A 24,455-nucleotide genomic window follows, 5' to 3' on the forward strand; every position below is an offset into this window, starting at 1 on the left:
ATTGGGAGGGGAGGGGGAGAGGGTTCTTATAGCCGTCAAAAGCGGCGGCGCACCCAGCCCGCGACCATACCCGAAACGGCCGGACCGCCTAAACCGAAGGCGGATTTCCCGGCAACGACTTTACAAACACAGAAAATCATGGTCCACCACCACTTTGATGAAGATGTACGAGGACATACACAACATGCATGTGCGTACTCATCCTATGTAACATGGAACACTGACTTTTGACATGACTGAGATGAAAAACCTGTTGCTGTGCCTTTATAATCTTTTGGTCACTTTTTAAACCACGTACACGGGTTGATTGATTCCTTGTTTTTTTTTGGCTACATACCTGGGTAAATCTTTCACACGCAGAATCGCCGCGCGTCACAGCTTCCCTCGACCAGATCTCAACTCACCACCTTCATGTTCAATTTGAAACTATTCCAGTACGAAATTACCATGTATTTGTTGATTTTGGTCCCCATGCTTTTGGAAAAGAACTTCCAGAGTTCTGACTCTGCCTCCATCTCCCAACAAAAGAATCCCTGATTAGGTTATTTTTATGTTGCCCATGCCCTCCCAAGTAAAACCAAAAAAAAAACACCCACAATCAGAATATAGCCGATTACCGCCCGTTTTCGTTACATACCCAAAATCGTGTCCTTGTTGTTTGCCGTTTTCAACTCCAATTCTGCCAAACACATTCACACCCACCCGTACCACCGTCGATGCCGCCCGCTTCAGGGTCAAAATCGTCATCGGCGGTCGGATTTCCACCTCCCGCTCCTCCCTCCTCCACCAAGGGAGGTGCAGGGTTGATCAAGTGTCCGCCGACGCCCCTCAGCTCCGGCACAATGCCCTTGACGCCGTCCTGAATGACCTGCAGATCGTCCACGCCATAGCAATACACGGCCTTCTTGTTGATGTTTCCCCCATGCCGGTCGAGACGGATTGTCGTCGGGTAGGGAAACGACCCAGGACGATTGAAGTCGGTGGCCGAAGAGTTTCCAGGCCCCGAGTTGTTGTTCGATGTGGTCGGGCTGAGCAGCGCTCCACCGAACGCAGGGTTCGTCCAAATCCTCACCAAGAATCGAGTCTGACTCAAGGTGCACCGTAAACGCGACTGGTCTCGTGTACATCCGCCATTTTGGTCGGCCGGGTCGATCCCGTCATTGACAGAGAAGCCTGACGTGTTGAGTGCTGCAGTCGAGCGCAAGAAAATCGCCTTGTCGTAGTACATGTAGAAGCCAAAGTGCTCGTCCTGCTGTCCGCGGTTGTACAGTTTGATCGGCTGGGACGTAGGGTACGGTGACGTCGGAAGTAGGTTGGCTGGAGCTGCGCTTCCATCGTCGAGTACGTCCGGTGCAGGGATGATGTTTGAATTGTTACCATCTCGGCTCGAGAGCAGTTTGGAACTTGTGAAAGCGCTCTGGGTCGTATTAAACGGGTCGAGAGGAAACACTGGGAGGAACGTCATAAAAAATGGAGTGTCTTCACCCTGGAAAGGCTCGGTGATGTTGTCGGTCGTATTACCCATGAATATCTGATCTGCTCGACTGGGGGGCGTCGGGTTCGGGTCGAAGAGATCATTCGTGAATGGGTCACTTGCTCGACGGCCAAGGTCTTCTGATCTCTTCCTTAGGTCTTTCACAGGAATCGTCATGTTGGCTGGCACCGTGCCATTTTTGAATGTGATCTCGAAGCGGAAGTTTGGCTGATCTGGATTGTTCGGCGCTATCTCAGCCTGATCTTCTTTCGGCAGTGCGCAGCTCCACATCGTGGTGGGTGCTACACACCGAGGTTGCTCCAGGACGGCGTCGGGCATCGCGATGGTAGAGATACCTGTCGGGATGGGAGGATATCCTGTCAAGTTGAGCCACTGGCTCTGAACAGGAGTGCCGTCCCCATGACGAGTGAGCAAGGTGGCAAGAAGAATGCAGGCTATCACAATCAATAGCAAAGGAACCGCCACAATGAGAGTCCATTTTCGCTTCTTGGACTTTGAGTCTGCCTCGATTTTCTCTCCCTTCTTGAATAAGGATTTGATTTTGGCAAACACCCCGGGTTTCTTTGACACGTCGCTGTTACGGCGCTTGGTCGATGCTGGCTTCTGCGAAGTCGATTCACTCATATCTCGGTTTAGCGTTGCAGGCATGGCATGGACTTCAGGGCTCTTCCTTGCCTCGTACAGAAACGGTGCAGGTGCAGGTGCAGGTACAAATCGCTCTGAATAAGTGGTATGATGGTGTACTGTCACCGATGCTGGTTGTGTTTGATCCCACGTTTGATTCTCGGCCGGTTTTCTCGTTTGCTTTAGCGACCGAATTGCATGTGAGTTTGATGGGTGGCTGATCTCTGACATAGGTACGTCTCCTTGAGATCTCATGGCTTGCTGCGTGGCTGGCGAAATTGGGCCGGGCGACTGCACTGCTGCTTGAATGACTTCACGCGGCATCACTGCTACCGAACTAGGTAATTGGGCAATTTGCCGGGTAGTCCTTTTACTAAGACCGCGTACTTGTGCCGGTGGAGATTGAATGTCATCCTGCATTTCTCTGGCGCTGCTCGATTCGTCCTCGCAGATTGCTTCCATGACCGCAGAAGTGGCAATAGCAGGAGCCCCGATCGCTCTAGCCTTTGTCACAGTACCTGTATTTGCATCTCTTACATTTGGGGAGAGTTCTTCAGGCTCGGATTGTATAGAGGCGAGACTCTTAACCCTGTTTTCCGTAGTCCCATCCAGTTTGGTGCCCTTCAAAGACTTTTCGGCGTCAACTTCGTGGGAAGTAGGGTTGCCTCGCTCTTCGTGCTCGAATATTGAGTGGAGTTGTGGCAGTCTCTTCGTACAAGAATGATTATTGCATTCGAAATAACGGACACCACTTAATTGCTCCACGGCGCACGCATGGTAATATTCTGCAGCAAGTCCCACTTCAGCTCCGGCGAGAGTCTCGAGGGGAAGGTTCCTCTGAGCGTCTAGTGCAGAGGTATTATCTGTTTGTAGTTGTGAGGGATCGACCATTTTGTCGTGATGCTGCTCCTCCACTCCCCGGGACTTGGCCCAAAAGGTCCACCTGGCAGATATGCTTGCTCTAGGACTAGCCAGGCCAAGACGTCTGGGCGTCTCGGGTGATTCTGCGAAAAGAGACGAAACAGAGGAGTGTTTATCAACCTCATTGAGGGTAGAAATTGGCGGCATCGGCGGTCTTTCACTGTCGTTGGCTCGGACCCTCTCCGATATGGTCCCTTTTCTGGACAGCATTGGCGAGAGCATGAGATTCCACCAACCCTGCGATCTATGTCTGGCCTTGTCATCTTCTTTGGGCAGAATATGTTCTTGGCTTCCTGAAGAGGCTCTCCGAACACTCTCGGGGTACCGAGTCCCTTTGTCTTCCTCATATGCAATATCATCTTCGTGATTGGGCTTCGATTCGTAGATTCCTTGGACTACACTAGCTCTTGCGACAGGCATGCGGTCTTTCTTGTGGATCTGGGGTACCACCGGTACTGGAGGTAAAGCTTCTCTTCTTGGATCGTTGAGTCCGGAGTGCACACTATAGATGCTGGAAGAAGGTCGCACTTTGCGCATGAAAGAAGGTTTCCAAGATTCTCCATCTTCGGCTGGGGTAATGACAATTGCTGGGGTCTCTGGAGTTTTTGTCGATATGGTATCATTAGCGACGTTTCTCGACTGGTGAGTATTTGCTTCATTTGAGGGAACGCTTAGTCCAATGACAACAGAGCTTCCATCAGCCGACTGGTCTTTGCTGTGTGCAGAGTCTAGGTCAACTGTGGCCAAAGAATCGTGATGGATGACCGACGTTGCGCTTTTGGCACCATCGGCAACCTTTCTGCGAGTTGTCTGTAAATCTCGCCATTTCGAATATGCAGCACGAGCAGGGTTTCTGTCGTGACCTGAAGTACAGGTTTCCGCGGTGTTCGCAGCCACAGAGTGTTCCAAAACCAAGTTGATTGTTGTTTGATTGACATGTTCGGCTTTTGCAGACACCACAGAAGCGGCGTTTCTTTGTCCAATTCGGGGTCGTTGCGACTGCACTTGATCCACCACAATCCCTTCGTATTGAGATCTCAACAGTGGATTTGAGAAATTTGTAACAATATTCAACCCTGGACGTCGCTTGTTTTCAAGATTCAAAGTCGATGTTCCATGCTTCTTGGCCTTAGTGGGATTTTGCTGTGTCGTAGTGGAGGATGAATGACCCCTTTGGGCATCTTGACTGTATCTTTCTAGGTAGAATTGGTCTGGTCCACTAGAAGAGCTGCTTTCATCGTCAGAAATGCTGGATATGAAAGTTGACGAAGGCGAGGATCGATCATCAGGAGCCCGGTATCCTTTACTTTGTGCTGGGATAGGAGAAGTCGCAATTGAGGGGCTTGACGGTAGTAAGTCATGCAAGGGAGCACGCCGAATTCGATATGTTTGTTGAGCATCAACGGCTTGGGAGGACATTCTAGATGGCTCGAACTTGGTCACCATCACGTTACTGTGGTGCTCACAAGAAATGTTGGAGAAGTTCGAGTTGGATGGCTGGGCCCGGGACTTCAAAGGGGTCCTTCAGGTTAGGTTAGGGTGATTCGATTACTATGTTCATGTAAATGAGGGCATTGCTCGTGTAAGTTGATTCCGGCCGTAGGTGCAGAAACGACTATATGGTGAGAAATTCAACGCCCAAACGCGATGCTGTAAAAATGATTAATTGTTGAGATGCATATTGGAAGTGGTCGTAGTACAATAGGAAAGACAATAGGAAAATAATGCTGATGAATAGAAGTGAGTGACACCTCAGGGAACAAAAAACCACAGCCAAAATGATGAAACAATTTGAGGAGACAAACATCAGCATTTATCAGTCAAATCTTGAAAATCTTACCCACCAACTACGAAGCTGGGTATACTGACTCAAAAATCTCAAAATTGGCTGCCAGAGTCTCATGATAGGCTGATTGAGGCTGTTTGGATCTTTGAAGTCGCTTCCAAGATCCTAATTTCTGGGACAATGCGGAATCCCAAACATAGCAGCCAAGTTGGAAGCTCCATACTGATCCAGTATCATAGTAAGCCTCATTTTCAAGCGCATCAACCTGTTGGCAAGGAGTGAAAGGGACTGGTAGATAGATGAGAAACAAAATGAACGCGCGCTTAAGAATGTTTGATGTTGAGGCTGACCACGACCAATAGAACGCCGGTCACGTGGGTTTGTGAGACAGCCTCGCGCCGTGTTTCACAAGGCTGAAGAAGTGTGTTAGGAGTATTTTCGACCTTTTCAATCAAGTGTCTTGTGCTGGAGCTGATGGCCAGCGCAGATAAGACATTTTGCCCGGATCGAGAAGCCGGTTTTGAACAATAATTATTCATCTTGGATGATACTCGTACTATATATTTCCTCTGCGCAAGCTGACAAAAGACGGGCAGCTATTGTAGTTCATACCCCCGTATCTCTTTCACTGTAGGCGCATGACTCTCTCATGGCGGGACCTCAAAATTCATGACACTCGATCTAGTAATTCACACACAGATCCTCGACCGCGACTCGAAGCTCTGGGAAATAGTAGTAAGGAAATCATCGCAGCCTGGACCTATTTTCACAATTGCACATCAATACATCGCTGCTGAAAGATGATATCGTAATTCGACCGAACCCATTCACATTAACAAATGGTGCCAGAAAATACCATCAGTCACCTTCAGATTGGAAGACCTCCATTTGATTAACATAAGAAAACAACGCCGCATGGCAGCGTCAGATGCACCACACTGGGTAGCGAGCGACCCAAACGATCCCGGAAAATATCATGTCTCTTTAGGTGGTTTGCATAAAACCGAACGAGCTCTTTTTAACATTATCGTCGTTCTTCAGAATATTGTATACCTTGCATAGAATTTGTAGTCATGATTGGCGGTAATGTTCGGTTGGGCTCGCCGGCGCCATCATGGTTGTTGAAATGTGATCCGTAACCGAGGGGACTCTGTGGTATCACGTTCGGCGGGGGAGGGAACGAACTCTGCGGTTGCTGAATGCCTCGCATTTGCTGGCTCATCTCGTGCATTTTCGCTTCCAGCTCTGCGAGCTTTAGTCTTTGAGATTCATAATCAACCCGCGCTTGTTTGTTTTGGGTTTCCAGTTGGGTAATATAATCAATAGCTTGCGAGACATTAGCGAAAGAGTCAAGAAAATTTCAAGGTGAGGATGCTTACCGCGCGATAGTGTTTCCCACTTGCTTGATTTATTGTTCTGGCTGGCAGGCAGCCGAGCCCTGAGTTGCTCAAAGCAATCCTTCATCTCACTTCTGCGCTTTCGCTCCGCAAGCTTGTGTGTGATCCGAAGCTCTGGAGTTCGACTGTACGGCGTATTTCCGTTGGGAGAATCAGGATCACCTCGTAAGCTATCGACTTGTTTGTGTTGAAGGGAATGGTGATGAGCTTCTGGGAGTTCTGATAGATCGGCTGTCAGTATCGGTGAATAGTCATGGGGATTGGTGGATCTACCATGCTGTCCGAGAGGTAGTCGAGACGACTCAACGGTCAGGATACTGCTAGTAAAGGATTCCGCAAAGCTGTTTCTTCTCGAGAAGGTGGAAGGCGCCCGCCCCTGTTGTCTAGGAGCAGCCTCAGGATCAGGAAAGGCATATGCCTGACCCCTAGTCGGAGCTTCTGCGCTGTACACTTCCTGCTTTGGATTTTCCAAAATTGGAGGCGCAACGCGTCCTCCTACGAACCCACTTCGTCCGCCACGACTTGAAGCATAAGGAGCAGCTGGGTTGTTCATAGTGGAATAGCGGCTACCGTTATAGCCATTCTGTTGTATGCCCCGTTCTCTCTGAAGACCAGAGACCAGCGAAGTCTGCGAAGCATTGGTGCTAGTATAGGGCGAAGTTGGCCCTAACCCTAAGTTGTTCATGCCGTGGTGAATGCTATTTGTGACGCTTCCTCGCCTAGATTCATCATAGTCTCCACTGCCACGGTGCTGATTTAAGTCAGAGGATGGCGTGGGAAGGCCATTTGTCTGGTGCGACAAAGCCGAATTGAACGGTGCGGGTGGGGCCGTGGTGTTCTCAGGTGTATATGGTGAAGGTCCCGTAGGAGAATGAGCGGAATTCAGATAAGGCATGGAGTTCGCAGAGTTAACAGAAGAACCTAAATGACATTAGCTCAAATATAAATCCTGTCGCGCAGGGAGAGACCAACGTGTTCCGGGTGTCATCCAACTACCAGAGTCTCTCTGCGGCGGCAGGATTGAAAGGTCTGGCGAAGGTCTGTCGATAGGTTGTACAGGCAGCTTTGAAGTCAAAGAAGCTATCGAAGGTAATGTCTGGGTGGTTTGGGGAATAGAATGAGTAGGATTTGTCTCCCATGGACGGTGGCTTGTGGTCTCCATGTTTGCGAAATTTTTGTTTACTTGTCGCTCGCCAGGCGAATGAGACAAGCTTGGGAAGTCGACTATAGTTGTTATGGATTCACATACGTTCTTTGCAACAGCTGACTAGTCCCTGACCCGTCAATTCGACGAGCCTGGGATCTTGCGAGACAATTGGCTGATGTCTCTGCTGAAATGGTACGCCAGATGATGTGCGGCGAGCGGTGGTTTAGAAGTGCTGACACGGCAGCAAAAATGTGATACAGGCTCTTTCGTGCTGGAGATTTTATGCCCGGAGGCAGAATGCCGACGCTGGTACACCCAGTAGCTGGTCGTGGATGTGACCTGTTAGCGGCAAAGCACAACGATGTACTCTACCTATCCCCTTGACAGGTTTGATCAAATTGTCTGTTGGAGCGCAAAGCGAGCTGCGTCAAAGACAGCTCGACAGAACTCCTCCTCTTGCACGCCGATGGGCTGACTGCGTAGGGCAGGTGCCTCGTGGCAAGGTTCCAGAATCTTGCTTGTTTTACACAGCCGCAAAGCAATTGTTTCAGGAAGTGCGAGCAACTCCTGAAAACGTGGCGCCGAGAGATATCGTGGATCGGGGTCGAGACAATGCGACCGGCCAGGATTGTCGCAGTTTCTTCGAATGATAAGGTCCGTGAGCCGAGTGTCGCACATGCACCAGCGAGAGGGAGAGACACGAGACCCAAGCCTGCGGCGGGAAGTTGCGTCGACGACGATGCGACCGACGCTGCTGCTGAGTGGACGATCGAGGTTCGACGGAGGAGTAAATGGGGTTATTTGCTGAACCGAGCAACGCAGGAGGGCTGTGGTGAGGGTTTCAGACCGCAGATGGTGCGATCGAATCAGGACCGAGACTTGTGAGAAGAGGATATGGTTCGCTTAGATACGTAGGCGATTGCGGGCGCCCTGAAAGAGCGTATAGAGGGGAAGTGAGAAGGAAGAAACAAGAGGTTGCAGTTCAAAGAAGATGCGGTTTGTCGCAGTCGAGTCGAGGTGACAGTGGCAGATGAAAGACCCGTTCAACAGTCTCTCTACTACTCTTTAGCTCCCGTTCTCCAGTTTTTGGCCACTGCTGCATTCGGACAGATAATGCACAGAGCACTTTTCAGAACCTAGGAAGATAAAGTCGATAGCGGAAGACGAGCGAAGGCACAGGGGGGGAGACGCTGCGTAATTTGCCAGGCGCATCTAGTGCCCAGCCGGTGGCTTATTTGGGGTACTCGGCCTCTACTCCGGGTACCAGAAAGCCTCCCAGTGCCCACCCCATTCCCCCCCATTCGAAGCCGGAGACAGTGATCCTGCTCGTCTGTCTCCCTCACATGCAGTGCACCCATTCCCAACACCGCACCCAGAAGCTCAATCAACCACTCAGCCCTCCACCCCCTCTCTTCTGACAAAAATCTCAATTGACAACTCCTATCTGTCGTATCTACATTTGCGATAAACAGATCCTGTATTCATCTGGCTAGTAGGTCACAACAACATTGGGAAATCGTACGACGATCGCGTGAAATCTCGGATTGGCTGCTGCTGGTCCCTCTGCGAGCGGCACCGCATACGACGCTATCGTGGAGCTTCTTTGGCGGAGGTACATACATACGTACTGGTACCAACACCTCAGCACCCACCAGTCGGAGGGGGAAATGAACCCATTGATCACAGATTCGACGTGACATATATACGAGGTGGGCATGCGATCGATGACTGCCCATCTTGTACGATTCAGGCCATTTTGTGACAGCTGCAGCTTGCCTATTGCTGAAGCCTCACTAGCTATCCGAAGTCATGCAACATATGCCGGAAGTCTAGCAAGCATTCAGCCCACGTGCACAAACCTTGATGTTCCCTTCATGACCCCTTGCTGACCCCTTCGCTTCAGGATTGCAGTTGTTTTGTTACGCGGTACGGATATTGACCATCACCACAGGCAGCACGGCATACTGTACCTCGTACCGTCCCCCTCTCACAGATCGGCCCTCGGGCTCGTGGCGACCTCGTGTCACCATTTTCGTCCCTCGGTCGATCATTTCGCCCCTTTGAAAATCCCTTTCGCACGAGCCTATCAACACACGATGTATCCATGTACTAGAACAGAGTACAAGAACACAGGATTCGATGGCAAGAGAATCAAGGTCCGAATAAAAGCGTGAAGCCTGATATTTGAAGACACCTGCCTAGGGACTTTTAGCGGCCACGCTTGGTGGTCTACTGTACGCGTACTACGTACAGTACATGCATGAGGGCAGTCAGGACAGCCATCTCTCCACCTTCAAAACCCCCGTCAGCTTCAGCCCACGCTTATCGGGCTCCCGGGTCAGGGGCCTGTCCACAATAATAAGGCCCTGTGCCTCCCTTAGGCTCGTTCCTTGTTCCTGTCCAAGACTTGCTAGGCACCGCACCATCCCTGCAGGACTTGACAAAGGTCTCCCGCACTATTGATAATGGGCTTCTCACGCCTTCCCTAGGGAAAAGATCCTGCAGGTGCCAATTTTCAATGGTGACGATCCTTACCAGTTCCGAGTGCCAGCCTCCCAATATCAATACCTGAGCAGGAATCCACTCTCGAACGGCAGTCAGCATCAAAATCAACGCACTCAGTCGAGCCTCGATCACGATCCATGGCTGAATATTGGTTTTGGACACATGCGAGGAAGAAGCTGCCACCATCTCGACTATTAAGTTTCTGGCGCACAATAAAAGGTCCATGACTTTGCACCATGTGCTCATGACGTTGCTCGACACGAGCTCCAAGACATTCCTTCCACCTGGTGCGCCACTTCAGCTGAGAACTGGCTTGTGCTTTGCAACCCCCATTTCAGAGGGCGAATCGAAGGGCCCCGAGCCGCTGAGTGCAGGGGTCACGAAAACGTGGCAACGGCAAGCTTGTTTTGCCGCTTTCCAGGGTCGCCTAGGCCTAATTGTTTGTATCCGGTTCGGAGTGCTTGGACGGATCGTCTCCCGCCCAGCCTCGAACACTCTTCAAAGCTGTAGGAGTGACTTGGTTTTCTGCTGATCACAACGTACACACATTCCATTCAAAATAGCGTACTCCGTACAAGTCCAACAGATGCCAACAACAAACTTCATCCTTTGATTGCTCCGAAGGAAATCAATAGGCTCTGTGGGTTCCTCGCGTGGCTTTCAGCCCGCTACGAGGAACGAAGCGACGCGCGCCCTCCACTACTGCAGCCACCAGTCGTCATGATTATTCGGGTCGTTGACTCAAAGCGAGACTTTCCGCCCGATATTGAAATCAAACCTGACAGCTTGACTGCCCAGCCGACCACGGTGAAACTGTCTAAAACCTGACGTTGCCGTTATGCAGAGAATTTGACTGGCTACTGTGTCTCCCGCTTGACCAATCGCTCCTTGATGTGGACATGTCGACTTTGAAAGAAACACAAGTTCCCACACAGCTGAGCCCATGCCTTTGGGCTATACAAGTACTGACTTGTCTGATTTGTATGACAGTGGGAAGATAGTTCCCCGCAGGATCCCGAACCTGTGGAAGAACAGGACACATCACTTTCTCACCGGCCCAGCCGTCTTGTCACCCAATTTAGTCTACGCTGCGGTCCTAAGTTGATTAACGAAACATAGTAGATGAGCCGTTCGGCGACGAACGACCGGCCTAAACATGACGTGCTTCATCGAGGTCGATCTTGTGCAGAGAAAGGTTGGTACCACCGGGTTGGGTGCTCTGATGATCATCACAAGGCATCGTACTACTCTCCTGTCACTCCGAGTACTGTACAGCTTCGAGCGACATCCCATTGACTGCATCAATCAACTACCTTGCTTGGCGCAGCCCCGGGAATGCACGGGTCTTGTCAACTGTGAATCATTCTCCGCCTTGAGAAGATCTTTAACTGTGTCCACAAGAGTGACATCTAGGGGGGTATAACCTATGTCCAACATTTTGCAAGCTTTGCTTTCAGCAAGCTGATACGTGTCTTGATCGAGCTGGAAGCCTGGTTCTTCCTGGGATATTCGGTCTTTTGATGCCCAGAAAGTGGTTTGGCAGAATATGCGCAGCGACCTGATGGTAAAAATGAGAACCAACAACGAATCTCTAGCCTCCAGCACTCTCGACTTGATAAGCCCTAACATCAGCAAAATTTGCGGACTCAGGGTCAGGGACATTAAGACATCGAGCCATTGACCAACTTCTAGATTATTTTGGTTGGCACATTGAGGTGTTCGAGAGATTTGACACCTCCAAGGGAAGACCCAAAATCCCGAGGTGTCTTGACTGAGGCTAGGGGGAAGGCTGACACGTTCAATTTCATACAATTTGTACGTCAAGTCAGCCATGGGTGATGATAAAACGGCGCTTCCAAGGACTAGCAGCCACTGGCGAGGGAGAGTTTTGGTTCCAGTGAAATGTTCCAATCAAGGAACTTATCACCCAATAATTGAACAGTGACCACAATATGGCAGTAATAAGTGCTATGTAGGATTCATAGTTAAGAGAGAAGACTTTTTATATTCGGTTTGCATTAAGTAATAATTCCTGCCTTTGAAAAGAGCCTTGTTTGTATCAAGGTCGATAACGAGGCTGTGTTGTTTATTTTCCCCGCAAACCAAAATGGATAAAGCCTCGTCAGGCAACAAGGGACTTTCAACCATTTCAACAATCTCCACGTCTGCACTTTTGTCGAGAATCAGTTATTGCAAAGCCTTCACTCCCGGATCTTTGGTTGCATTTGAGCCTCAATCAGGCTACGAATAGGCTACGAATATACTAGCTTCGAGTTTAGTGAAACCATGGACAGTCCCAATATCCATAACATTGATGTCTGGATTCACCATGTCTTCTCAATCGCCACGATACCAATACGTTTCCGTACTACTAGATGTGAAGTATGCGATGGGAAACCCACACGCTCTAGGCAGCTTCATTAGGTTCCGCCGATGGCTACAGTGAAGAGGCTGATGTTGTGGCTCCTTAATGACATCGAACTAAGCTCCAGCACAAAAGATGCTCTCAACAGGAGGCAGACTTGAGGTCGCGGAGCAAATCCCATGAGGTATAAGTAAAACATATTTCATCTGCCACACAAGGGTCTCAGGGACATGGACTCTGACCCTTTCATTGCTGCTTGATTCCTTATTCTAGCAACAAAGAGTGTTTGACTCATACCACCATATTCTGTCCTCATTGAAATCAGCTCGCATTGCACTTGAGTGAAGGGGTGTGGCGAGAACATCACCGCTCGCTTTCACCGCAATCGGCGTATCACAACGTCTAGTGCACAAGTTTCCTGGATTGTGTCTTCAACGTCGCTTGTGTAACGGAACAAACGACGCAAACAAAAGTGCAATCATCGCCTATATCTATCATCAGGAACTTCCCATCAGTTGTACCAACTACATCTTTACTCTCCCAAAAGAAGTCATCATGACCAGAAGTGGGAAAACCTCTCGCAGCATCTCGTCCACAGGCGAAGACGACTTCCTCATGGTGACCAATCCGGAACCGGAATCTCAAGCAACCTTCAAACTCCCACTACGTCCAAATCAGACCGGCAATAGTCAGCATGGCATCTCTGTGGAAGTTCAAGCGTTGCAGGAGAGCGAGTACCTCATGGTGTCGATTCAGCCACCTAAACAACCGGAACAAGATCTTGAACGAGCCTCGTGCGACATCGTTTTGGTCATCGACGTCTCCGGCAGCATGAACGAAGCAGCACCTCAACCTGATGTCAAAGATCCGTTTGAGAGCGAGGCTGCAGGTCTCAGTATATTGGATCTCACGAAACACGCAGCGCGGACTGTTCTCCAGACGCTCACAGAAAACGATAGACTTGCGATTGTCACATTCAGCCATAGTGCGACGGTAAGCTGGACATCACTCTGGGTATGTCAAAGGGCCGTCCTAACATTCGGAATATAGATCGTTCAAAACCTCATTCCTATGACCCGCGAGCACAAACGAGAAACTGTGAAGCGCATTACCTCGATCCGCTGTGGAGGCTCTACGAATCTGTGGGCCGGCATTCGGACGGGACTCAACCTCTTTGAGAAGACCAACCATGTCGGCAACTTCCAGGGTCTTTATGTCCTCACTGACGGTATGCCAAACCACATGTGTCCCCAGCAAGGCTACGTGGCCAAACTCGAACCCATCTTGTCGTCTTTGAGCGAAAAGATTCCCACTGTTCCCACAATTCACACCTTCGGATTTGGCTACGGCATTAGGTCAGCTCTCATGCAGTCCATCGCAGAAACTGGCAACGGTAACTACAGCTTCATCCCCGACGTTGGCATGATCGGGACAGTCTTCGTCCACGCGGCAGCCAATCTTTTCACCACCTTTGCGACATCTGCTATCCTCGAAGTCACCATTCCTGACAACACCTCCATCGAGAGCGTTGGTCTTCAGGACTTTGTGATCCCCAAAATCGGCAAACCGTACGCCTTGCGCCTTGGAAACATTCAATACGGCCAGAACCGCGACCTTGTCTTCGCCAAGGGACACGGCGATGGCACCCCTGTCTCCATCACCCTCAAGTACAAGTTGTCAACCGGTGTCGAGTACAGCATCGACTACTCACCTACGACCCTCTCCACTCCTGGAGTTCCTCTACCTATCTCAAACTACCACTTCTTCCGAGCTCGACTGTGCGCTTTTCTTTGCACACTATTCCCGGTCAAGCAAATCGGCGAACACGACTATGTCATTTCACCCGACCAACTAGTGAAGGCCGAGGCGGGCTTGCGTGAGCTCACATCCAGCATTCGCGCCGCCTTGGCCAATTATGGCGATGAAAGTCTTTCATCGATCCTGCAGGACCTCGAGGGCGAGGAGCCGGCGGGCCAAGTGAGCAAAGCCATGAGCCACTCTTCGCGACGACAGTTCTGGGCGAAATGGGGACATCGGTACCTGCCTAGTCTTCTGCACGCGCACCAGCGCCAACTGTGCAACACCTTCAAGGACCCCGGCCCGCTCCTGTACGGCACGACGAGTCCGTTGTTCATCAAGTGCCGCGGTGAACTCGACACTGCGTTCGACAACCTGCCCCCGCCGCATCCCAGCCGCCCGGAGCGCGTGGTTCCGGTGTACGACGAGCGCGGAGCCGTGAGCGGGACGAGGAGCGTGCCACACACCCGTGTCGCCAGCATGCGGAGCTGGAACAACAGCAACACACCGTGCTTCGCCGGCGAGTGCCCCGTCAAATTGGCCAGCTACCAGGGAGGGTTCATACCGGCGCACGATGTGGCGCCGGGCACTGTTGTCTGGACGCCGCTCGGGAGGAGACGCGTGGAGTCTGTCGTCGCCACCGAAGTCGACGGTGTCAACATGTGCAAGGTCGGAGGGGGACAGCTCGAAGTCACAGAGTGGCATCCCATCATGCACGATGGGAAGTGGGTACTTCCACGCGACGTGGCAGAGAGTGTCACACCGTTCACGGGGACCGTGTATTCGTTCTTGCTCCAGTCTGATGACGACCCCAACGCACATGCCGCCGAGGTTGGAGGACTCTTTTGCGTCACACTGGGACATGGCTTGGTGGGAGGAGGCGACAGCGGAGTCGACGACGACGTCAGAACGCATCCATTTTTTGGTGACTGGGCCAAAGTCTCCGAAAATCTGGACAGACTCACGTGGGATCACGACTGGGAGGCGAAAGTGTGCATCGGACTGGAGAGAGACGATGCGACCGGGCTGGTTTGTGGGTTCAAAGGCCTGGATAAACAGCCTGAGAGTCCGGAATGGTAGATACCAATGGACGAGCCATGACGGGGCCTTGAGCCAGAGGTTGGTAGGGTCGATCGGCCTGAGGGAGACAACGGATCTTCTGAGTGACGAGAGTGAGACTTTGCTTTGAGACTTTGTACGGGGTACGCTATCAAAGACAGAGAGGGCATCGAGGCCACACGGGGCTAGAACCTTTTTCATATGTCAGATTGTGTTCTTGTTTTACGACAGCATAAGAATAGAAAACGGAATGATGATTGGTTTTGATTTTCAAAAAGGGGTGAGGCTCGCCATCTCATCTCCGCCTCTGTCAGATCCAAAGAGATATCCTCTTCACTCTGTGCGAGTTATACTCGAGATTGGCTTGGAGCATCGCTCGCATGTGATATATTTTGTACTTTCACTGTACCTTCACCGTACATTGTGCTGGCACCACTCGTTGTTACTGTTCATCTCAGTAGAATTGGACACGCGATTAAGACAAGATACTAACACACACACACACACGCACGCATTGAGGGTGACGTGAGATCAGAATTAATTCCCCCTGATTGTCTCGAAATAAAAGAAAGGCTCAAATCAAGATCATCTCTGAGGGGCAACTTTTTTGTCTCTTGTACAGTGGTAAGTCGTTAATGTTCCGCCATTGGGTGTGTTTGTGCATGTACTGGGATTTCCAGTAATGGCATTTCTTTCATCGGTTACTCTATGTTCTCTTTTCAAACAGCATACATTTGCCTCCTTTTTTTTTGGAAAGAAACATGAATACGACTCGTACAAAGAGATGATTCCCAGATAAAAAGAGAACCAGGGCCAAAACGAGGCTGACGACAACACTAGAGAGATATCCTCAAGGTAGGTAAGGCAGTTGTTGTGTTTGCCGTACGTCGTCCCACCGAGGCCAATCAGCAACCTCCGTCAGGGGTTCGGAAGACTCGAGACTCAGAAAGTTGTCCGCATAGAAAAGATGTGATCCTAGTGTGACAGGTCGAAGACACACATTTCTGGCTACTACATCGGCTTGCATACTCTTTTATATTATAACAGGAGTAAAGGAGGAAGCACCAGGTGTACTTAGGGCGTGCCTGTAACTTAATAACAACAACCTCGAACTCAGAGGTACACCTTGCACGTAGAGACTCTGTCAGCTGCGACGTTCAAAACGTTTCTGTGAACTGCCTGCGCTGCGTGCGCAACAGCGCTATCATTATCGTAAAACTCTTCTTGATTGTGTGTCTGCCTATTTACTTACTACTCCATTCTCTGCAGGAGGAAAAGTCACTCACCCCACGCGTATCTCTCAACCAATCTTAGCATGCTGGAAAAGACTTTCTGTAGCTGTTCTAACACATCCTCTGCAGGTCCCAGTCAGCACTATGTCTGGATTTCGCTTGTCTGCACCCTAAGCGGTGCTATTGTGATGTTGATCGGTGGTCGACTTACGGATATTTTCGGTCGCCGCTGGTTCTTTACTTTGGGAAATGCCTTGTTCGTATCACTCTCTCCGGCCATCAGAGATGGTCATGCTAACCAGAACAGAGGTGCTATAGGTGCTCTTGTGGCTGTTGTAAGTTCAATTGCTATGAGGAGACACAAGAACTCTGCGTGAGGCTGATCAGAAGAAGACTGCTCATTCTATCGATATCCTTCTCGGCGCCAGCGTTCTTATCGGTCTTGCCGCCGGTGTCGGTCATTGCTGGCCGCTAGCTATGGATGAGCTGATCGCGAACAAACACCGAGGCTTATGACCGCAGCCATGTTCGTATGGGTTCTCTCATTTGGTGGCTTCGCACCAGTCGTTGGGCGTTCCTTCGTGGAGCAGACCTCTGTCGGGAGGAGAGGATGCTACTGGCTTGCTCTTGCTATCGAAGCTAGCTCTGCTTTGCTATTCTTCTTTTTCTATCATCCGCCTCCATTCACGCTACTCCACAAGGGTAAAAGGTTGACTTTGAAGTCCTGTATGGATATGCTCGACCTCGGAGGAATCATTCTTGTGACGGCTGGATTTGTCCTTCTTTTGATGGGAATCTCCTGGGGTGGGCAGCAGTAGGTATTCCTAGAACTTCTTGACAGGCTGTGACTCAAGTCTGGCCAGGTCATCGGCTGTATCATTGGAGGCGCTGTATTGATTGCTGCCTTTGCAGCCTATCGTAAGGTTCATCCTTGTTTACCCAATAAATGACTCCCTAAATCTCTGCAGAGCTCTACTTTCCCCAGCCTTACCCTCTACTACCGGCCCACATTTTCAAGAACACCCCTTACCTGATGGTCGTCTTTTCCGGACTATTCATCACGGTCTCCTTCTACCTCAACTCGTTCCTTTGGCCCATAGCAGCTGCCGGCCTATACCCTGGCAGTCTTTTATCTGTTGGCTGGATTACCACCTGCGTTGGCGCCAACATTCTCCTTGGAGGTATCCTGGCAGGGTGCTTTGTCAAAATCCTGTGTCACCACAAATGGGAGATGATAATCTACAACTGTATTGGTGCAGGCTTTTGGGCAGCCATGGCGGGATCAAACCCGGGCAACAAGTCAACAAGCATCGCCGTCGTCGTATTAGCTTCCACTGTGGTGGGCGCAGTGGAATGTATCATTTACACACTGGCCATGCTACTTTGTGATCCAGAGGATCTTAGTCTGTCATTTGGAGTGATGGCGTCTTTCCGAACTCTCCTAGCCTCTGTGGCGACTGCTATCTATGGCAGTGTTCTCACTAACAAGCTAACCATCAACATTCTCAAGTACGTTATCCCTGTGGCTATAGAACAAGGTCTTCCTGCTTCAGAGATTCCTTCACTCATTCAAGGGCTATCAACTGGAAATCCCTCGGCTCTCAAAGGCATCGCACCGAGTATTATAGCCGCGTCATTTACGGCATTCCAGCATGCTTATACGGTTACATTCCGACTCATATATCTATCATGTCTATCGTGAGGACTTCTTGCCATTGTCTTCGCATGTTTCGTTCCCCATATGGAGAATTATTTTACAGACTTTGTCGGCAAGAAGCTCCAGGGAAGGGAAATCGAGGCTCTGATGGAGAAACAATCGAACTTTTCGCATCTTGAAGAAAAGTCACAACAGGTTGAGGAAAGGGTCGAGGACGCGTGAAGCATCTGAGATCTTCCAACAGGTTTTGTCGTGATCCAAAGAAGTATTTCTGTTCCTCTCTGAATCCCACAAGGCCACCTTGCTCGTCTTATGAGCCTTTCATAGTGACTGCAAATGCCTCACCGGCTATAGCAGTCATCAGTGGTACCAGCTAGTAAAATACAAAATTGCACAGATTATTTGCTATGCTTGCTAAGCCACCAGTGGAACTTGTGGTCGTGGCCACATGGCGTGGTGGCTCTACAGAATTCTCGCCGCATAACTTTTCCTCCCCATTGCATGTGTACATGACGTTGAGCCGAAACAGAAACCCCAGCTATCCCGAAAATGCCGGCGACATTCCAGTCCAATCGCGGTCCACGGCTTGAAGGACCTCGTCGAACCACAAGCTCTTCATCAGCCTTTGCTAAATATCCCAGCGCCCCAGTTCATTTTGTCGAGTGCCAGAAGTAAGAAAGACCACTATCCCTTGTCTTACCACATAATACCCGCAACTGTGCGACTCAAATGGCTCCCCCTCTGACAAAGGTTCTTGAAAAGCAGGTGACATGGGAGACTCCCATCGAGCAAATATGGGCCCTGCTATCAAGTTTCGGGGCTCTCAAGGCCTGGATGCCGATCAAATCTTGCACCGTCGACGGCCATGGAATTGGCACCGTACGCACTGTGATGGCCGGAGGGGTTGCAGCGTCCGCCAGCCGCGCGTATGAAACTTTGGAGGTGCTAGATCAAGAACAGCACCTTATCTCTTACAAGGTGGAATTTGAGGGAGGGCAGGTTCCCACCCTCTATGGCAATTGGAAACTCGAAAGTCGGGGCGAGGGCTCAACTACGGTGACATGGTGGATCGACTCCAAGGAGGCCACTGAGGACGCTATCCCAGCAAACGCGGCCACCTTTGAGCCTTTCGTGCTGGAGGCTTTGAGGGGTTTGAAGAAGGCTTTGTCTTGAAGATCGACACACCGATTTCGTCTCGCTGTTTCACTCTCACTCAACAAAAGGGAATCGTCAGCGTGTGTGAGAGAGACTGGCACCACTGCTGCCACAGAAAAACCACCGCGGCGAGGTACAACGGCGCAGATGTATATGAAGAGTACATGCATAGTCGTCTGTCCGGCAAGATATGCTACCGGTCTGATCCCACACCGCTTTCGATCCCTAAGCCTTTCCTATGACCTAATCGCTGCTTTATTTGATAACTCTTTTTTCTTTCGCAAAGCTTCGAGGCCCAACTCTCCGGTTTAGCCTCGCTATCCCTCCATCAAAGGATTTGTTATTGAGGAGTATGTCCAGCTAGAATCACCAATGGTATGTGTGGTCCTTGGTATTCACAGATTTGGAATGCTGCAATAATTGTCTCTAAAGGGGAGGCAGTCTTATCTCAATTCTATCTTTCGACGTATGGGACGATTGAGCCTCTCGATTATGCTCGGAATAGACACTACTCAACTGCCAATTAGTGCCGCATAGCTAGCTTCGTCGTGTAAAATAATAAGTAGGAGGTGACAGACCCTTTTCCGTCAAAGCAATCCAGCAGGCTAGTCATGGAAACGAGAGCGTATCAAGAATGAAGGGTTTGTTTCACGCATCTAGCGTGCCTTCGCATAAATGAGTACACGATACTCCAATTCACCATAGCGATGTTCTATTTTCAGTGTTGGCCCTAGCAGAGAATCTTGCTCCGTTCCCTGTTTTCAGATACCGGCAGGGCTGGCTCCATAGCTCGCTTCTATAACTTGGATGTCGAAGCTCGTTTCCCCTTGAATGCACTTTCCATCACGTACTTCACTCCTTCTTGACTAGTCTTTGGATGGTCGCAAAGGCCGTTGTCGAAGTCCACGATCGTCTGCCACTTGGAAGCCACCATTTCAGGTGTGATGTTGCCGTCTGTAGGGTAGCTATAACCTCGAGTGCGCTGCCACCCGACGGTTGAACAGCTCCTAGAGTCTATCTCGAGCAGGAGCCCTGAGGAGGGCTCGGGTAGTCGGTCCGATGCAAGCAGCAGCACGAGAGAGCTGATATTTGCAGGTGAGATGTGTTGTGAACAGTCTTCCGACATAGATAGCACTGCTTCAGGGTTGACACTGACGCTGTTGACGAGGATGTTGTTCTTGCGGCCTTCAATGGCCAAGGTCTTCGCCATCCCTAGGATGCCGTGTTTCTGTTCCCAGTCAGCAAGTTTCGTGTTGACAGTTGCACAGCTGACACCAATGGGTCGAGTGCCGCGGGTGGTCTGAACGTACTGCTGCACACTGCTCCGAAGCCCCGACGTTGCCGCCCAACACGTTCGACCCGAAAATGCAGACTATCCTTCCGTATTTCTGGCGAGTCATGTAAGGATAAGCTGCTTTGAGCAGCTGAAAGTTCCCTCGTAGCTGATCATGCACGGTGCTTTCCCATTGGAGCTCGGTGAGTTCGCCAAATGGTCTCCGTAATGGATACTCGTCGTTATCTATCAGGATGTCAATCTTGCCGAAAGTTTGCAGGGCAGTCTTGATCAAGATGTCGCTCTTTCCGGGAGGTATTTGGCATCCAATAGCTCTACCGCCATCGTGTTGAATCTCTGCCACGATGCTTCCGGTACCAGTGCTATCATTGATGACGACACAAGCACCAAGGGACGCAAGTTGCTTGCAAATGTGCCGTCCGGTTGGCGTGGATCCAGCCGTCACTATCACAACTCTTCCATCAAACCGAAGGCCGGCAGGGTTCACAGACGGAGAGACCGAGTACGCCGCATCGCTGGATGGCCTTGAGGGGTCGGAGCAGTTGAACCGGTTCCATCTCAACAGAAGCTCGTCCAAGCTGATGGGAGTGTTGTTACTGACCTGCAGGCATTGTGTGCGCTGCCACCGTAGTTTTCCCATGTGACCACCACCAATCTCGAAGATTGAACCGGTCTCCGAGGTTGTGGACCGGTGGACGAGAAAAGCCACAAATGGAGCGACGAGCTCCGGCCTTATGTTCATTAGTTCCTCTGGCGACATGACTGTCTCCGTCATCCTACTTGCAACAACTGGGCAGATTGCATTGCAGAAGATATTCGATCCTTTGCCCTCAACTGCCAGCGCTTTGGTGAGGCCAACAATTGCGAGCTTGGCCGATGCGTAATTGACTTGGCCAACATTACCAAACAGACCGGAAGCAGAGGTAGTATTGATGATTCGTCCGTGGCCCTGTCTAACGAAATACGGCCATGCGGCTTTCGTGCACTTGAATGTCCCTGCGAGATGCACCTTGTAGACGAAGTCAAAATCTCGATCCGTCATATTCTTAAAACTTTTGTCGCGCAGGATGCCGGCATTATTGATGAGGATGTCGATGTGTCCGAAAGTGTCAATAGCTGTCTGTATAATTTTCTCCCCGTCTTCCACGCTGTCGTAGTTCGCGACAGCCTTTCCACCCGCTGCCTCTATTTCATCCCGAACTCGACTGGCAACCTATTTTATTGTAAGTTTCAGATTGCTTGAAAATGTCGTGATGGTGCAACCTTGGCAGCTCTCCCTTTACCATCCACTGAGCCGCCCATATCGTTAACCACGACATTTGCTCCCCTGGCAGCGAAGAATAGTGCGTATGCTCTCCCAAGTCCCCCACCAGCACCGGTGACGACCACGGTTTGGCCATCGAATCGAAAGGTCTCTATCGCCATCACTCACGACGTTTCGTTGAGACTGTAGCAGATGTCGCGAGCCGAGTTCTTTTCCAACATTCTTCTGCTATCAAGATACAGTCTGTAACCAGCGACCACTAACTTACCAGTTGTGGGGCCACGGAATGGTAGGCGTCATTGGCTCGGATACTCAACCGCGGCACTAGGGAATATTCACAGCAGAGATGGCAATTTTCAGCAGCGCGTAGAAACTTCTGCGGTTGGATGGTTTTCCAGGGGACGGTTCTCATGCGCTCGGAATAGCTTTACAAAGTTTGGGTGGTATTTCAGGCCACTCCGAAATTTACATTCCTTTATTGGAGCGACGACCTCGCTAGACATCGTTCAGATGTAGGGAATGAGTCAGGGGTATGGACAAACACGCTAAGGTAACTATTGGCGTAAGATTTGTACGATATGAAGGTGACTACGTAGGACGGTGGCTTGAGCGAGAGACCACTGGTTCCAACTTTGCTCACTGTGCCCCTGGGTATGTAAGGGAGACCCCCGCCTCGGCACCAACGACACTCATTCCGAGTTTAGGACATGTCAGGCTCTCGCCCGAAGCTATCTGCCAAGCGCTAGCTTCGAACTGTACCTTGGGCACGTTATAGGACTGATTATCCCCAAATTTACATTCCTTGAACTCGATCATCCATCTTTTGCACTAGGGTCATCGGAGCACTTCAACCTTGAATATGGCACTAAATCGTCTTAGCCAGCTTCTTCCTCACTTACAACGTAGTGAGACTGGAAGAGATTCATTGTATCCCAACCTTTCTAGCCATGCACATATTGTTTCATATTGACTGGACTTTAGAACGAAAAAAGCACCCGACGATGTCGTAATCACGCTTGCGATTCGTACGCCGCTGACGAAGGCGAGAAGGGGTGGTTTCAAGGATATGAGCCTCGAATCACTCATATACCAGCTCCTGAAACACGTCCTACAAAGGAGCAAGATTGACCCCAGACTGGTCGATGATATTTGTTTGGCAAATGAAAGAACTTGGTCCACCTACAGAGCGAGAACAGGATGCTAACATAGAGAATGCAGGTCGGAGATGGCAAATCCGCGTACAAGATCCGTGCAGCGTCGCTTGCTGCGGGTTTCCCTGCTACCACTACGGCGAGTTCCCTGGATCGCTTTTGCGCGAGTGGCTTAAAAGCAGTTCAGGATGTCGCCAACCAGATCATGGCCGGTGATATCGAGATCGGCCTCGTAGTGGGCGGGGAAAGCATGACCAACAGTCCTCCTCCCCCGGACCCTTTGCCTGAAGAGATCATGGCAAACAAAGACGCAGCAGATTGCGCTCAGCCCATGATTCAAACTTCAGAGAACGTCAGCACAGAATTCAACATCTCCAGACATCACCAAGACCAGTACGCTGCGGAGTCGTTCCGAAGAGCAGAGGTCGCCCAGAAGGCCGGTTGGTTCGACGACGAGATTGTTCCGATTGACGCGACAGTCTTAGACTCGGCAGGCCACCGCACTACTATTGTAATAACACGAGACGAAGGGCCTAGGTACAACACCACAGTCGAGAGCTTGTCGAAGCTCAAGCCCGCAATGCCCCAATTCGGCACGCATACCACGGCTGGAAATGCCAGCCAAACTACAGATGGCGGTAAGTGATTGTACCTGTTGATGGAATATGTTCTCACAGTCGAAGCCGCCGCAATTCTCCTGATGAAACGTTCAAAAGCCCTTGAGCTTGGTCAACCAGTCTTGGGTAAATATTGTGGTGCCGCCGTTGCCGGCGTATCGCCACGTATCATGGGCACCGGTCCTGTGGTTGCCATCCCAAAGTTACTGCAAAGATTCCGGCTATTGCAAGAGGATGTCGATATAATCGAGATCAATGAAGCTTTCGCATCGATGGCCGTATACTGCCAGAGAGCACTTGGCCTGGATCATGAAAAACTGAACCCTCGTGGAGGTGCGATCGCCATCGGTCACCCACTCGGCGCTACGGGGGCAAGACAGATATGCACTATTCTGAGCGAGGCTCGGAGAGTCAGGAAGCAGATTCTCGTGACCTCGATGTGTGTTGGGTCCGGGCAAGGTATGGCTGGCTTGTTTGTAAACGAAAAGCTATAGGGAGGGTCGAGATAATCGGTTGTATAGAACTGTTCCGGCCCCGCAAGATAGAGTTTCTAGTCCGAGCAATACTTCTTTGGATGATAACACTGTGTCTGATGATAGTCGCAGACGTGACACATGCATCACGAAACGTGGTTTGCTAGTGGTAGCCTCTTGTTGTGATTGAGCGCATGAAGCCAGATGTCTTGAGCAGAGAACGAGGTTTTTGCCGGTGCATGATGGGTTTATCGTTAAGCTCTATCGGTATTCCGGTCGGATACGAGAGTTCCTCAGTATTATGGTATACGAGACAGTCTTCACTCTATTTCCAACAAGATGGTCGGATCCGGTACGATTTTCAGCAAGCCACTAGTATTCAGTAAGAGTGGCGTGACCCCATCACAGCTGCCCGAGCATCCAATCCGGTTCTCACGAGCCGCGGGCGGCCGCATATAGGCCTTCCGAGGCTGGCATTGGCTTGCACTGTAATCTTTTTGCATAAGATTTGCCAAA

The 24,455-nt window shown here is 50.5% G+C and overlaps 5 protein-coding genes across 7 annotated transcripts; 2 read left to right on the forward strand and 3 right to left on the reverse strand.

Annotated features, from left to right (window-relative positions):
- Nucleotides 1-370: 370 nt before the first annotated feature.
- On the reverse strand, nt 371-5,109 carry PV06_05418 (uncharacterized protein). Its single transcript, XM_016406421.1, has one exon. It carries the CDS (start codon nt 4,484-4,486, stop codon nt 668-670), a length of 3,819 nt encoding a protein of 1,272 aa, XP_016262025.1. The 5' UTR covers nt 4,487-5,109; the 3' UTR covers nt 371-667.
- Nucleotides 5,110-5,340: 231 nt separating this feature from the next.
- PV06_05419 lies at nt 5,341-8,387 on the reverse strand. Of its 3 annotated transcripts, XM_016406423.1 has the most exons (4): nt 7,196-8,387; nt 6,497-7,144; nt 6,206-6,442; nt 5,341-6,152 (listed from the first exon to the last, which is right to left on the reverse strand). In XM_016406423.1, the coding sequence occupies exons 1-4, from the start codon at nt 7,383-7,385 to the stop codon at nt 5,851-5,853; spliced, it is 1,377 nt and encodes a 458-aa protein (XP_016262027.1). In that variant the 5' UTR covers nt 7,386-8,387; the 3' UTR covers nt 5,341-5,850. The 3 variants fall into 3 exon arrangements, with proteins under 3 accessions (XP_016262027.1, XP_016262026.1, XP_016262028.1); XM_016406422.1 differs by having other exon boundaries at nt 6,206-7,144; XM_016406424.1 differs by having other exon boundaries at nt 6,497-8,387.
- Nucleotides 8,388-16,852: 8,465 nt separating this feature from the next.
- Nucleotides 16,853-18,030, forward strand: PV06_05420 (uncharacterized protein; the record flags this gene model as incomplete). The annotated part of the gene is made up of 3 exons (XM_016406425.1): nt 16,853-17,089; nt 17,183-17,246; nt 17,297-18,030. The coding sequence occupies 3 exons, from the start codon at nt 16,853-16,855 to the stop codon at nt 18,028-18,030; spliced, it is 1,035 nt and encodes a 344-aa protein (XP_016262029.1).
- Nucleotides 18,031-19,936: 1,906 nt separating this feature from the next.
- On the reverse strand, nt 19,937-21,859 carry PV06_05421 (uncharacterized protein; the record flags this gene model as incomplete). The annotated part of the gene is made up of 3 exons (XM_016406426.1): nt 19,937-20,368; nt 20,451-21,647; nt 21,698-21,859. 3 exons carry the CDS (start codon nt 21,857-21,859, stop codon nt 19,937-19,939), a joined length of 1,791 nt encoding a protein of 596 aa, XP_016262030.1.
- A 1,051-nt stretch (nt 21,860-22,910) lies between these two features.
- On the forward strand, nt 22,911-23,960 carry PV06_05422 (uncharacterized protein; the record flags this gene model as incomplete). The annotated part of the gene is made up of 2 exons (XM_016406427.1): nt 22,911-23,487; nt 23,527-23,960. The coding sequence occupies 2 exons, from the start codon at nt 22,911-22,913 to the stop codon at nt 23,958-23,960; spliced, it is 1,011 nt and encodes a 336-aa protein (XP_016262031.1).
- Nucleotides 23,961-24,455: the final 495 nt, after the last annotated feature.

The sequence above is a fragment of the Exophiala oligosperma genome (genome assembly GCF_000835515.1).
Source record: "Exophiala oligosperma strain CBS 72588 unplaced genomic scaffold supercont1.5, whole genome shotgun sequence".
Classification (NCBI taxonomy): Eukaryota; Fungi; Ascomycota; class Eurotiomycetes; order Chaetothyriales; family Herpotrichiellaceae; genus Exophiala; species Exophiala oligosperma.

Excerpts from the sequence above, each read along its gene's own strand:
- PV06_05419 (XM_016406422.1), bottom strand. The coding sequence starts at position 7,385 with ATGGAGACCACAAGCCACCGTCCATGGGAGACAAATCCTACTCATTCT. Across the intron at positions 7,145-7,195 it reads TTGGATGACACCCGGAACAC|GTTCTTCTGTTAACTCTGCG; the intron begins GTTGGTCTCTCC and ends AATGTCATTTAG. Across the intron at positions 6,153-6,205 it reads GTGGGAAACACTATCGCGCG|CTATTGATTATATTACCCAA; the intron begins GTAAGCATCCTC and ends ATGTCTCGCAAG.
- PV06_05418 (XM_016406421.1), bottom strand. The coding sequence starts at position 4,486 with ATGGTGACCAAGTTCGAGCCATCTAGAATGTCCTCCCAAGCCGTTGAT.